General features: G+C 42.4%; 1 protein-coding gene across 1 annotated transcript in view; it reads right to left on the bottom strand.

Moving 5' to 3' along the window:
* Positions 1-15,449, bottom strand: part of PRKCG (protein kinase C gamma) — a 741,415-nt gene that overhangs the window by 234,066 nt on the left and 491,900 nt on the right. The window contains exon 4 of the mRNA XM_069742550.1: positions 2,336-2,447. Within this exon, the coding sequence (XP_069598651.1) occupies positions 2,336-2,447 (112 nt within the window). The remainder of the gene's footprint in view (positions 1-2,335; positions 2,448-15,449) is intronic.

Genomic DNA, 15,449 nt, shown 5'->3' with positions numbered 1-15,449 from the left:
TTTATTTCTGTTAATGTTGATGATTATGTCTTACAGCCCATGGAAACCTAAAAGTCATTATCTCAGTAAATTAGAATACTTTATAACACCAGCTTTAAAAATGATTTTAAAATCCAAAATGTTGGCCTACAGAAGTAGACGTTCAGTAAATGCACTCAATACTTGGTCCGAGCTCCTTTTGCATCAATTACTGCATCAATGCGGTGTGGCATGGAGGCGATCAGCCTGTAGCACTACTGAGGTGTTATGGAAGCCCAGGTTGCTTTAATAGCAATAGCAGCCTTCAGATTGTCTACATTGTTGGGTCTGGTGTCTCTCATCTTCCTCTTTACAATACCCATAGATTCTCTATGGAGTTAAGGTCAGGTGGGTTTGCTGGTCAATCAAGCACATTGATACCATTGTTTTTAAACTAGGTATTGGTGCTTTTGGCAGTCTGCACAGGTGTAAAGTCCTGCTGGAGAATTAAATTTCCATCTCCAAAAAGCTTGTTGCAGAGGGAAGCATGAAGTGTTCTAAAATTTCCTGGTAGCCGGCTGCGCTGACTTTGGTCTTTATAAAGCACAGTGGACCTACACCAGCAGATGACATGGCTCCCCAAACCATCACTGATTGTGGAAACTTCACACTAGACCTCAGGTAGCTTGGATTGTGTCCTCTCCACTCTTCCCCCAGACTCTGGGACTTGATTTCCAAATGAAATGCAAAATTTACTTTCATCTGAAAACAACACATTGGACCACTGACAACAGTCCAGTTCTTTTTCTCCTTGGCCCAGGAAAGATGCTTCTGGCGTGGTCTATTGGTCATGAGTGGCCTGACACAAAGAATGTGACACTTGTAGCCCATGTCCTGGATACCTCTGTGTGTGATGGCTCTTGAAGCAATGACTCTATCAGCAGTCCACTCTTTGTGAATCTTCCTCACATTTTTAAATGGCCTTTTCTTAACAATCCTTTCAAGGCTACAGTTAACCCGGTTGCTTGTGCACCTTTTTTCTACCACACTTTTATCTTTCACTCAACTTTCCATTAATATGCTTGGATACGGCACTCTGTGAACAGCCAGCTTCTTTAGCAATGAGCTTTTGTGACTTACCCTTCTTGTGGAGTGTGTCAATGACTTCCTTCTGGACATCTGTCAAGTCAGCAGTCTTCCCCATGATTGTGGAGCCTATTGAAACATACTAAGGGACCTTTTTAAACACTTAGGAAGCCTTTTCAGATGTTTTTTGTTAATTATTCTAATTTACAGCGACAATGATTTGGGGGTTTTCATTGGCTGTAAGCCATAATCATCAACATTAACAGAAATAAACACGTGAAAGAGATCACTCTGTTTGTAATGTCTATATATAATATATGAGTACCACTCTTTGTATTGAAGAACTGAAAAAAAACCCTTTGATGATATTCTAATTTTGTGATAAGCACCTGTACTTTGATACCACAGATTGTCTTTTAGCGATTGTTCTGTCCCCATCATTCTTCATCAGCCCATGTAAAGAGGCCGGGAAACAAACTCCAAACAACTTCAATATTGTCCATCGTGCTCATTTAATGGTCTTCCATGCGCATGTAAATGCAACCAAAATGTTGAGTGTGATGGTGCACTGAGTCTGCATTTAGGATTCTACATTAAACTTTTGTCCAGTGCTCCACTTTGTCTACAACCAGCCGCAGATAGAGTTAATGTTATTTACACCATCTCACAGATTTGATTCGTTAAATGCAAAGTTAAGCAATATTCTAAATAGTCTTCATTAAAATGTTCCAGCTTTATCATTAAAATATGTCAAATTCAATATATCCATGACAAAGGTATCACTATTCTTTTAGTTTAAGGAAGGGGGATTTAAAAAATTAATTCCATCCTACAGAAAAGGTTCTCATGGACCTTGCTTCATTTTGCTCCCATAGACTAATGAAATATACTGTATTTCTTGATGAGGAGGTTAGGAAGATTATATCAGATTTCTGGGGTTGACACAAGATGATAAATTGGAGAAACAACTGATAACTTTAGTGATTTCTAGCCAGGAATCACAAGATCTACTAGATCTGCAAGACCTAAGAGCAGAGATAAAAGCTATACATGATGGAGTATGGAAGTATGTACAAGATATATCCTAGTACTGGATAAATGTGGACTTTAGAGGGAATGATGAAAGGAAGTTGGGTGGGTAAGCAGATGGGAGAAATGAGATGCAATATATAGAAGTGTATTATGAATGTTTATGGAATAGAGATAGTTTGTGATCTGATTTAAAAAAGTAAAATAAAATATAGATATAGTACTTATTTAAAAAAATCAATTACTAATAAATAGTACTTACAAGCACATTTCATTCCCTGGTGGACCAGCCCATAAAGAAGGGAACCGCAGTGATCACAGAAAGTTGGGCTGCTGTAGCTGTGGACCTTGAACTTGTGTCTGCTACGAGGATCCTGTAAGTAAAGCAGATGCCATAATATAAGATCATATTACCGTAGGACTGTCTTCCTAAAGAAGATATCATCATTATCAAGCCATTAGTCAAATCGAAGGCAATGTCATCAAACTACCAATCGGAAACCGACGGCATCAGCCGAATCTATTGTATACCCTAAATGTACACATACAACTGGTCCATAAAAGCACCTCAAACTCGAAAGGTGAAAGTCAAGTCAGCCTGTGGATAAACTATTTGTAACATGAAGATCAAATGAGAAAATGATGCGCTGAAGCCAATCCTCACCCTAAGGCCGGCATCACACTAGCGAGTTTTACGGACATATGAGCGCATAAAAAACGTCCGTAAAACACGCATTACACACGGCCCAATTATTCTCTATGCCCCTGCTCCTATCTGCCGTATTTTACTGATCCGTATTATACGGTCTTCTACGGCTGTAGAAAATCGCAGCATGCTGCGTTTGTCACCGTATTGCGCAAAAAAATCGCCAATGAAAGTCTATGGAAGCCAGAAAAATACGGATTACACACGGACTAGCAGTGTGACTTGCGAGAAATACGCAGCGATGTTAGAGAGAAAAACCGGTAATTCAGTGCGGTGTACAGTAAAATCACACTGACAGCTTACAGTAGAATAGGTAGAATAAATGTGTACACATAGAATAGGTATATATATATATATATATATATATGTCAGTGAGACACATATATGTATATATATTATTACTTCATACAGCGCTAGATAGCTTTAAAGCCGGTAATTCAATTACCGGCTTTTGCTATCTCCTTCCCGACATGATATGAGACATGGTTTACATACAGTAAACCATCTCATATCCCCTTTTTCTTTTGCATATTCCACACTACTAATGTTAGTAGTGTGTATGTGCAAAATTTGGGCGCTCTAGCTATTAAATTAAAGGGTTAAATGGCGGAAAAAATTGACGTGGGCTCCCGCGCAATTTTCTCAGCCAGAGTAGTAAAGCCAGTGACTGAGAGCAGATATTAATAGCCTGGAGAGGGTCCATGGTTATTGCCCCCCCCTGGCTAAAAACATCTGCCCCCTCTACATTAGCAGAGCTCCTGGCTGTAAAATATTTTAACCCCTTTAGATGGATTTACATCGTGGGACGTTACAGATCTTCGGAAGGTATGTATATTGTTGGTTTATTATTTTTTCTTTGTTACAGAGCGAGGGTCTTCAGGTGGATTGAGAGTACTATAAAATATTACAACAACCTTTGTGTTTATTTCATTAAAATACTTTTTAATAATGTGTTTGTGTTTTTTTTAACCCTTTACTAGTATTGGATTAATAATGGATAGGTGTCATAATTGACGCCTCTCCATTGTTAATCTTGCTTAATGTCACCTTACAATAGCAAGGTGACATTAACCCTTCATTACCCCATATCCCACCGCTACACGGGAATGGGAAGAGAGTGGCCAAGTGCCAGAATAGGCGCATCTTCCAGATGTGCCTTTTCTGGGGAGGCTGGGGGCAGATGTTTTTAGCCAGGGGGGGCCAATAACCATGGACCCTCTCCAGGCTATTAATATCTGCCCTCAGTCACTGGCTTTACTACTCTGGCAGAGAAAATTGTGCGGGAGCCCACGCCAATTCTGCCATTTAACCCTTTAATTTATTAGCTAGAATGGCCAAATTTTGTACATACACACTACTAACATTAGTAGTGTGGAATATGCCAAAAAAAGAGGATATGAGATGGTTTACTGTATGTAAACCATGTCTCAAATCATGTCGGGTTTAGGAAGGAGATAGCAAAAGCCGGCAATTGAATTACCGGCTTTAAAGCTATCTAGCGCTGGATGAAATATTAATATATATACATATATGTGTCTCACTGACATATATATATATATACATATATATATATAGACAGTATATATGTTTTTATGTTTTTTTTAACACATGGATCCATTGTAAATCCGTATGTTGGTTTTGCAAGCCTGCGAGAAAAACACGCAGTACGGATGCCATACGGATTACATATGGAGGATGCCATGTGCAAAATACGCTGACACACCCTGCCTACGGAGGAGCTACGGACCACTATTTTGGGGACTTTTATGTGTATTACGGCCGTAATATACGGACCGTATTGTCTTACGCCGAGTGTGATGCCGGCCTTAGGCCAAGGTCACACTTGCGAGTGTGAAGCGAGAAACTCGTGCGAGTCTCTCGCATCATTACCCGATGCTGCCGCCGGCACTTGGGACCGGAGTGTGCGGCTACATGTATTTCTGCGCAGCTGAACGCTCCAGTCCTGAGTGCTGGCGACAGTGCCGGGTATTGATGCGAGACACTTCCATGAGTTTATCGCATCACACTCGCAAGTGTGACCTCGGCCTAAGGTCTCCTTCACATGTCCTGGTGATTTCTGTCCAGAAAAAAACAGTACTTGTGAGATCCATGGTCTGCATCCATGTGCCATCTGTATGTACATATGTGACATCCGTGTGACATCCTTGTATCCGTTTGCAGTCCGAGTGTCACATCCATGTGGCATCTATGTGCGCTCATCCCAGGAACCAGCTGCTGAAGGCAGCTCAGTCTCATCATTGTCTCCTGGTCTACCTGAGATTAGTGCGACCAGGCACAACTGATGGGAGCTATATTTGGCACCATATGTGTACATTCTGTGTAAAATTAAAAATTAAATACAAAAAATGTAATTTAGAGCAGAGGGAAAGCCCACGGTTAAGGGACAATATCCCAAAAGGTTCCCAGACAATTAATGACAGCTCACAGTTGTTTTCTGAACTTTAACTTTTGACTTTATGGGGGAGCTCTGAAAAAAAATGATGTAGAGTCTCAGTATAAATTGAAACCAGCAAAGGCTAAACAGACAGCAGTGGGTTGATAGTAATAGCCTTGGAAGAGGTCTGAGATATTGCCCCCTCCAGGCTACCAACATCAGCCCTCAGCTGCCCCAGAAGAACAGTCGGATCCTGAGGTCAAAGTGAACTATACAGCTTTTTCCCAGGCACCGGTAAATGTCCCGGATGTCATCCCTGTGTCATCAGTGTGCATGTATGTGACAAGCATTTTTGTCCACGGTGCTAAAAAACTATGACATATTTGCCTGTTTTTCACATGGACACATGGTCTGTGTGAAAAACCTGATATGTGCACAGCACCATTGAATACAATGGGTGTGTGTATGTCAGTATTTGAGGTCCTTAAAAACGGACCGCATACGGACATAAAGAATGGACATGTGAAAGCTTATTTCACACTTCTGCTTTTTATATTCCAACTATGGGAGAGAGAATCCACACCAGTCTCAGGGCAGCAGACCCGTGGATAGTACGTGCATCACAGTACATGAATGTATGATAAAGGCCTAAGCATGTTTTTATTGATTATTTTTTCTCTAAACAAAAATAAACAGGACATTGTACTGTAAAAAAAAAATAATGAAAAGGTTATTAAGGCAAGCTAGAAGATATCATATGCGGGGATCAATAAACTAAAACTATGTAAGGTCCTCAGAATTTAATTATGTGGTCACTCATCAGAATTTTCAAACATAGCCTTCATTAATTACATTAAATGAATTAAACACCAAGTTCCTAGACTTTGCACACATTTTCCAGTTTTAATCATCCTTTCAATTTATGAAATTAATTGTTCCTTTTTTTAAAGAGATATTTAGGAATTTGGACAAGAAACTTGAAAGATGCCTGTAGGATCATTACATACAGAGCAAGCGTCCAACACTAAGACATGTACAGTATAATATGTTACCAGTTCTGTCAATTCTGCTGCACCCAAATGTCAGCATGATTGGACTTCTCTGAAGAGCAGCCATTCATAAATCATTGGGTATTGTCATTGATCTCCTCTTGTACAATCTAAAATAATGGAATATTTTATACACATTGCATTTTACTTCAGCCCTCTGTCAAGACTCCTGCTTACTAACTTCTAACTGAGTATTACTTAATATTATGTTTCTTTCATAAAGCTGGAAGATGTAAATCTCCATCAAGCAAAAGAATTTAAAGGCTCATCTAATTATTGTCAAATCATCGTGCTCAACTCAAGGCAATGTACTGAAATTTTGTTGACTGGAGAGCCTTATTGGAACATGGTGGTGGTAGCGTGATTGTAGAAGAATGTTATCCTGCTTCATGTCCAGAGTGGTCCGTCAAAATTTGCTATCTACCGGATAGCCGGTAAGTCTCCTTACATTGGCATGTCAGGCATGTCCACATGGAGAGACATTATCCCATAGATCACTATCTACCAAAAAATTCTGAAGGAGAACGTCTGATTATTAGTCAGTGTCCTGAAGCTCAGGAGCTGTTGGGTTGCGTAGCAAGACAAAGTACAAGAGAAAAAAAAACCTTGCCTAGTTGTGCTGAAAAGCTTATATACCCCATAAAATTTTTTGCTTTCTTGGCCTTTTTATAGAGAATATGAATGATAACACCAAAACTTTTTCTGCACTCATGGTTAGTGGTTGGGTGAAGCCATTTATTGTCAATCTACTGTGTCTTCTCTTTTTAAATCATAATGACAACCCAAAACATCCAAATGACCCTGATCAAAAGTTCACATACCCTGGTGATTTTGGCCTGATGACATGCACAGAAGTTCCCAGGAATTTACAGGAATTGGAGGCTTTTTGCCAAGAAGAGTGGGCAGCTTTGCTATCTGAGAAAATAAAGGACCTCATCCACAACTACCACAAAAGACTTCAAGCTGTCATTGATGTTAGAGGGGGCAATACACGGTATTAAGAAATGGGGTATGTGAACTTTTGATCAGGGTCATTTGGTTGTTTTGGGTGGTTATTATGATTTAAAAAGGGAAAACACAATAGTTTGACAGTAAATGGCTTCACTCAACCACTAACCATGATTGGAGAAAACGTTTTGGTGTTATCATTCATATTCTCTGAAAAAAAGACCAAGAAAGCAAAAATTCTGCTGGAGTATGTAAAGTTTTGAGCACAACTGTATGTCTTAGTTGTCCGAAAAATGTTCTGCTATGATGATTGCATTTGGGCTCAAAAATCATCAAGTTCTGCTGCTGGCAGCTTCCTGTGCAATTGCTAACCAATGACATCCAAGATGTGCTTGATGGAAGATAAGTCCGGAGATGTTAAAGGCAATGGCAGTATGTTTAGGACATGTAGCATGCTTACAGTAGCACAGGAAACTGGCATTGTTGTATTGAAAAATGGCTTCTGGAACACTTTGGAGAAATGATTGTAACACCGGTTCCATTTCCAAAGCAATGTAAGGCCAAGCTGTAACTAGAATGAAGAATAGTTGCTGTATAATATACCAACCCACACCATAATCTAGGGAGTAGGACCAGTGTAATATACAAAAGTTACAGGCATATTTCATATTCATAAAAAAAAATTTGTAATGCCATAATGATGTTATTTGAAATACGATATATTTATTCATATTCTTGTCATTTTAAGAATTAATTAGAAGGGGTATGTTTGTTTTTTTAAATATATTTTTGTTGATATTTGCTTTTAAAAAGTTTGTACTTTGTGAGTTCATATTATACCATTATTAAGAGCCAGTTTGAAAGACGTAGGTCTCTCGTACCCCACTCTGATGTTTGTGTGATTGGAGCTTTACTGTATATAGGGCCCATAATGCAGTGGGTACGGCAAGTATTCAGACTCCTTTAAATTTTTCACTTTTTGTTTCATTGCAGCCATTTGGTAAATTCAAAAAAGTTCATTTTTTTCTCATTAATGTACACTCTGCACCCCATCGTGGCTGAAAAAAACAGAAATGTAGAAATTTTTGCAAATTTATTAAAAAATAAAAACCGAAATATCACATGGTCATAAGTATTTAGACCCTTTGCCCAGACTCTCATATGTTAGTCACATGCTGTCCATTTCCTTGTGAACCTCCTTGAGATGATTCTATGCTTTCATTGGAGTCCAGCTGTGTTTAATTAAACTGATAGGATTTTATTTGGAAAGGCACACACCTGTCTATATAAGACCTCACAGCTCACAGTGCATGTCAGACCAAATGAGAATCATGAGGTCAAAGGAACTGGCCAAGGAGCTCAGAGACAAAATTCTGGCAAGGCAAGATCTGGCCAAGGTTACAACAGAATTTCTGCAGTACTCAGGGTTCCTAAGAGCATAATGGCCTCCATAATCATTAAGTGGAAGCAGTTTGGGACCACCAGAAGTCTTCCTAGACCTGGCACAATATATGGAACCCATCTTATACTGGAGCATTAAATGGGGCCCATTATATACTATGGAGACCATTATACCCATCATATACTAGAATATTGCTGTATATTGCGCCAATTATGTATGGAGCATTATATGGCTCCCAGCATATACTGGAGCATTATATTAGGCCCATTATGTATGGATCATGTTATGGGGCCCAGCATATACTGGAGCATTATATGAGGCCCATTATGCTTGGAGCATTATTTGGCCAAATTCTATGCTAAGCATCTCATTTTTTTCCTAATATTCAAAAGCCGTATTGCTATTAATATTTCATATATTTCACATTGACATGCTTTAGCATGATAGAGTGCAACCTTTTTTTGTATATTATATTATATAGTGTCTCCCTATGGGGGTGCATTATACTATAGAGTCTGCCTTTGGGGCGGTGCATTATACTACAGAGTTTGCCTATGGAGATGCATTATACTAGGGCAGCACGGTGGAGCAGTGGTTAGCGCTGGAGTCCTGGGTTCAAATCCCACCAAGGACAACATCTGTAAAGAGTTTGTATGTTCTCTCTGTGTTTGCGTGGGTTTCCTCCCACATTCCAAAAACATACTGATAGGGAATTTAGATTGTGAGCAATGATAATGGCTGTAAAGCACTACGGAATATGTTAGTGCTATATGAAAATAAAGATTATTATTATACTATACAGAGTCTGCCTATGGGGAGTGCAATATACTATACAGAGTCTGCCTTGAGGACTGCATTATACTATATAGAGTCTGCCTATTGGGGGGTACATTATACATTAGAGTCTGCCTATGGGGGATGCATTATACTATATAGAGTCTGCCTCGAGGGGTGCATTATACTACAGAGTCTGCCTATGGGGGTGAATTATACTGTATATAGTCTGCCTATGGGGAGTGCTTTATACTATAGAGTCTGGGCCTATGGTTAGTACATTATACTATATGGAGACCTATGGGGAATGCATTATACAATATAGAGTCTGCCTATGGAGAGTGCATTATACTACATTGAGGACTATCTGGTGCATTATACTATATGGAGGCTATCTAGGGGGCCATCATACAGTGTGCAGATTATAGTAAGAGGGGCATCATACAATGTTGGATCAAACAGTTTGCGTGCTACTAAGTACACTGTGTGGGAGGTACTATACAATGAGGGGACATTATACTGTGTATAGGGGAGCTGTACAGGGGAGACTCAGGACATTATTAAAGGAAAGTGGCAAGTATTGTTATAGGGGATTTCAGATCATTTTGACTGTCAGAGGGGCACACAGAGAGCATTATTACTTTTTAGGGGGCAATATGTGGGCACTGTTTTCTAGGGCACTTGCACCTGGTGTTACTATATTCTAGAGGGGTGCTTTAGAATTTAGAAGGCTCAGAGAACCACACAGCAGGTGCAGTAATAGGGACACATACGGCAGCAGTGGCTCAGTATTGGGGTATCAGGTGCAGTAATAGGGACACATATGGCAGCAGTGGCTCAGTATTGGGGTATCAGGTGTAGTAATAGGGGCACATACGGCAGCAGCGGCTCAGTATTGGGGTATCAGGTGCAGTAATAGGGACACATATGGCAGCAGTCGCCCAGTATTGGGGTATCAGGGGCAGTAATAGGGACACATACGGCAGCAGCGGCTCAGTATTGGGGTATCAGATGTAGTAATAGGGACACATACGGCAGCATCGGCTCAGTATTGGGGTATCAGGGGCAGTAATAGGGACACATATGGCAGCAGCTCAGTATTGGGGTATCAGGGGCAGTAATAGTGACACATACGGCAGCAGCGGCTCAGCATTGTGGTATTAGGTGCAGTAATAGGGACACATACGGCAGCAGCGGCTCAGTATTGGGGTATCAGGGGCAGTAATAGGGACACATACGGCAGCAGCGGCTCAGTATTGGGGTATCAGGTGCAGTAATAGGGACACATATGGCAGCAGTCGCTCAGTATTGGGGTATCAGGTGCAGTAATAGGGACACATACGGCAGCAGCGGCTCAGTATTGGGGTATCAGGTGCAGTAATAGGGACACATATGGCAGCAGCGGCTCAGTATTGGGGTATCAGATGTAGTAATAGGGACACATACGGCAGCATCGGCTCAGTATTGGGGTATCAGGGGCAGTAATAGGGACACATACGGCAGCAGTGGCTCAGTATTGGGGTATCAGGGGCAGTAATAGGGACACATACGGCAGCAGTGGCTCAGTATTGGGGTATCAGGTGCAGTAATAGGGACACATATGGCAGCAGTCGCTCAGTATTGGGGTATCAGGTGCAGTAATAGGGACACATACGGCAGCATCGGCTCAGTATTGGGGTATCAGGGGCAGTAATAGGAACACATACGGCAGCAGTGGCTCAGTATTGGGGTATCAGGGGCAGTAATAGGGACACATACGGCATCAGCGGCTCAGTATTGGGGTATCAGGTGCAGTAATAGGGACAAATACGGCAGCAGCGGCTCAGTATTGTGGTATTAGGTGCAGTAGTAGGGACACATACGGCATCAGCGGCTCAGTATTGGGGTATCAGGTGCAGTAATAGGGACAAATACGGCAGCAGCGGCTCAGTATTGTGGTATTAGGTGCAGTAGTAGGGACACATACGGCAGCAGCGGCTCAGTATTGGGGTATCAGGTGCAGTAATAGGGACACATATGGCAGCAGTCGCTCAGTATTGGGGTATCAGGGGCAGTAATAGGGACACATACTGCATCAGCGGCTCAGTATTGGGGTATCAGATGTAGAAATAGGGACACATACGGCAGCATCGGCTCAGTATTGGGGTATCAGGTGCAGTAATAGGGACATACGGCAGCAGCGGCTCAGTATTGGGGTATCAGGGGCAGTAATAGGGACACATACGGCAGCAGCGGCTCAGTATTGTGGTATTAGGTGCAGTAGTAGGGACACATACGGCAGCAGCGGCTCAGTATTGGGGTATTAGGTGCAGTAATAGGGACATACGGCAGCAGCGGCTCAGTATTGGGGTATCAGGGGCAGTAATAGGGACACATACGGCAGCAGCGGCTCAGTATTGTGGTATTAGGTGCAGTAGTAGGGACACATACGGCAGCAGCGGCTCAGTATTGGGGTATTAGGTGCAGTAATAGGGACATACGGCAGCAGCGGCTCAGTATTGGGGTATCAGGGGCAGTAGTAGGGACACATACGGCAGCAGCGGCTCAGTATTGTGGTATTAGGTGCAGTAGTAGGGACACATACGGCAGCAGCGGCTCAGTATTGGGGTATTAGGTGCAGTAATAGGGACATACGGCAGCAGCGGCTCAGTATTGGGGTATCAGGGGCAGTAATAGGGACACATACGGCAGCAGCGGCTCAGTATTGTGGTATTAGGTGCAGTAGTAGGGACACATACGGCAGCAGCGGCTCAGTATTGGGGTATTAGGTGCAGTAATAGGGACATACGGCAGCAGCGGCTCAGTATTGGGGTATCAGGTGCAGTAATAAGGACACATACGGCATCAGCGGCTCAGTATTGGGGTATCTGGGGCAGTAATAGGGACACATACGGCAGCAGTCGCTCAGTATTGGGGTATCAGTAGGATGAGGAGTTTGTGCAGGTTGGGAATAGATGGGGACAGTGCTTGAAATGTGAGAAGTGAAATGTATCTTTGTTGTATTCTCTGCAGCCGTGTCCTGTCTGGAGAAGTTGTCATGTCGGTCTGGGCCAGATGGAAGAGATGGGAAAAGTGAACGACTCCATTAGAAAGAACGTCAGCGGTAAGTCACCATTGGTAACTGTGCTGTGATCTCTTATATGTTCTGTAGGACTGGTATCTACCACTAAATATATGGCGGTAATATCAGTATTGGTCATTGTACAGAGATTATTTTCAGTAACAGCGCGGTCATCTGCTGAGGTTCTCCTCCACTATTAGGTCACCGAGTTGTAGTAAAGGTTACCTGGTTAGGGGCCACTCACTAAAATAGAAGGTCCCAGCACTCACATGTTAGTTAATGCTCTTTAATGAAAAAGTCTGGGATGGCCTAAAACATTTTGTGTCTGGATTTTCATTAAAGAGTATTAACTAACATTTGAGGGCCGGAATCTTCTATTTTCATATAACATTTAAAGGGAATCTGTCAACAGTTGTCTGCTACCCCATCTGAGAGCAGAATGAGTTTGGATCAAATACCATGAGTCCAATGATAAGTCACTTACTGGGCTGCTTACTGCAGTTTTGATAAAATTTTTGCTTTCTCTGCTGCAGATCTAGCAGTTCTCTGAATGCTGAGCTTTTTATAACCCCGTCCCCAGCACTGATTGTCAGTTTTCTGTGTACACTGTGCATGTGCAGATATCTGCCAATCAGTGGTGGGGGCGGGGTTGGTCTTCATGACACCAGGTTTACTAGTCCTATAGTGAAAATCTAATAATAAAACTGTGATTTTATCAAAACTATAGCAAGCTGCCTAGTAAGTAACACATCACTGGAATCAGGATTCCTGATTCCATGATGCTTTTCTCAGGTTTTGTAGCAAACACCTGGTGACAAAATCCTTTTAAAAGGAACCTGTCGTCATAAAAAGCATTGCTAACCTGCAGCTATGGGCTTATCTGCAGGTTAATAGTGTTAATAACCTGACCGGTGTTCGCATTTAGCTGAACCCTGCAGGGAGAAAATAAACTTTATTTGCTCCAGCAGCATTCTGGTTTCAGTCGCAGGGGCGGCGGCAGTGGTGCGGATTCTGTCACTGCGCCCCCCGGTCCTGACTGACACACCCTCTGCATTGGGGCCGGCTGTTAGTCAGGGCCAGGGGTGCGGTTACAGAGCAGTGACTGAACACACGCCATCGCCGCCCCTGTGACTGAAACTGAACACTGCGGAGGGGGGGGGGGATAAAATACAACTTCTCCCGTTAGCGTTTAGCTAAGTGCAAGCTCCGGCAGGTTAGTAACGCTATTAACCTCCAGAATAACCCCGAATCTGCAGGTTAATAGCATTTTTTACTGGTTACAGGTTTCCTTTAAAACCCTGCTGTTGTCTTCGGTCAAAAACGACCGACCTTAAACTTCAATATTCTTTAAAATATTCAAGATGCGGCTCTGAAACCTGTGGCCGACCGACCCATCCTCAACCACAAGTTTCAGAAACGCATCTTGAACACCCCCAAAAATACCAAAGTTCAAAATCGGTCTCCCCAGACCGAAGACAACAGCAGGGTTAAGAGACAAGTGCAATGAAATATGCAGCGACGAGAAAGTTTAGAACATAATCCCATGTTTGCTGCATTGTTACTCCCTGTAATTCCTTGTCAGTGACACCGGGGTAATTGGGCTTGTTACAATTCATCGGCGATATCATTCATTTTTCTTTTCCTCTTCAGCAATCAAAAAGAGAACTTAAAGCTAATTTCTATAAATTACAGACTAACACTCCAGGAAATCAAATGCAAGTGAAATATCAACAGCAATCTCGCTGACAGCGCCGACGTTCTGATTGCAAATGGCTTTCTGATGCTTTAATTGCTTGTGGGCATGGAAAGTAAGGAAAGAGATGCAGGCGAGCCTGTAATAATGCCTCCTCTGTCTGTACATATGCATCGTTACACCGTAATCATCGTGATTAAAGGGTGGTCCAATCCGGATCCCTCACAGATCGACAACGAATTTCCAACCACTGTGTTTCATTACGTTTTTTGAATATTCCCATCGTTTGTCAGGGTTTTCTGGTCTAATATGTCATGCAGCTGATATGCTTGTTATGTATTCTGGTCTGGTCCATCTTTCCGTCTGGTCACACTTGACTATGAGCAGACATCTGGCTTTCCCTGAAGATCACTAAGCTTGGAATAGTTTAATCAGGGCCAGAACACTGATCTTTCTGCACAGATGCAAAGTAGATTATTTTTTTTTAGTGTCAGGTACGCAAGCCACTAGGAGGATGCAGATGGCTCTGTCACCCCCTCGTCACACATGATGCCAGAGGACATGGAAATGTGCAACCAGAAGGTTTATGAGAGCACTGAAATGATTCCTAAATCTGCTCAAGGTTGGTTAGAGAGATGCAAGTGTGGCACCCCTAGGGGTATTTGCCACAAAAATAGTTACTGACAGTAAATGCAAATACTAAAATAGCAAGACTGCACTACCACCTCCGGCCAGAAGGGGGAGCTCCAGAGACTCCCCTTGATCCATTCTGGTCTGAGAGAAGAACTGGCAGTTGGGCTAAGGAGCTGATAGTGAGAGGTCATACAGTTGAATCTCTAACAGCCCTGTGACTGTTACCAGGCCTAAATCACCGGCCTGAGGAGAAGAGGGATAGAGAAAAAGGACATTGTGAGAACCGGGTAGCATTAATCACTACCCAGAACAGGCGCAAAGACGGATACCGGATCCGTGGCTGTATTCATTATATATAATACAGCAACCGGAAAAACGTGAGGTGATATCAGCTTCACTAGGGTCGGATGCAGCAACAGACACAGAGTTCAGCGGTACTCCCAGAGGGGGTAAACCGATAAAAGGACTCGGGTTGCCCGTCGAACCAGGACCCGGAGGGGACAGATTGGGCCGGCAGCCAGTTCACATACAGCAGCAGGGCCACACAGAAATTGCGCACAATAAGAGGCGAAGACCCCGGCAGGGTCAAAGTAACTCAGAGTTCCCATACAGACTCCGGTGACAGGACTGGTTGTAAATCCTTTTATGTTAAAGTAAACTGGTTAAACGTTTCAGTGCCTCAGTCTTTCATTTGGACAATAGCCATCTATCCAGG

The sequence above is a fragment of the Ranitomeya imitator genome, chromosome 10 (assembly GCF_032444005.1).
Source record: "Ranitomeya imitator isolate aRanImi1 chromosome 10, aRanImi1.pri, whole genome shotgun sequence".
Classification (NCBI taxonomy): domain Eukaryota; kingdom Metazoa; phylum Chordata; class Amphibia; order Anura; family Dendrobatidae; genus Ranitomeya; species Ranitomeya imitator.
This window is presented reverse-complemented; position numbering and strand designations above follow the sequence as displayed.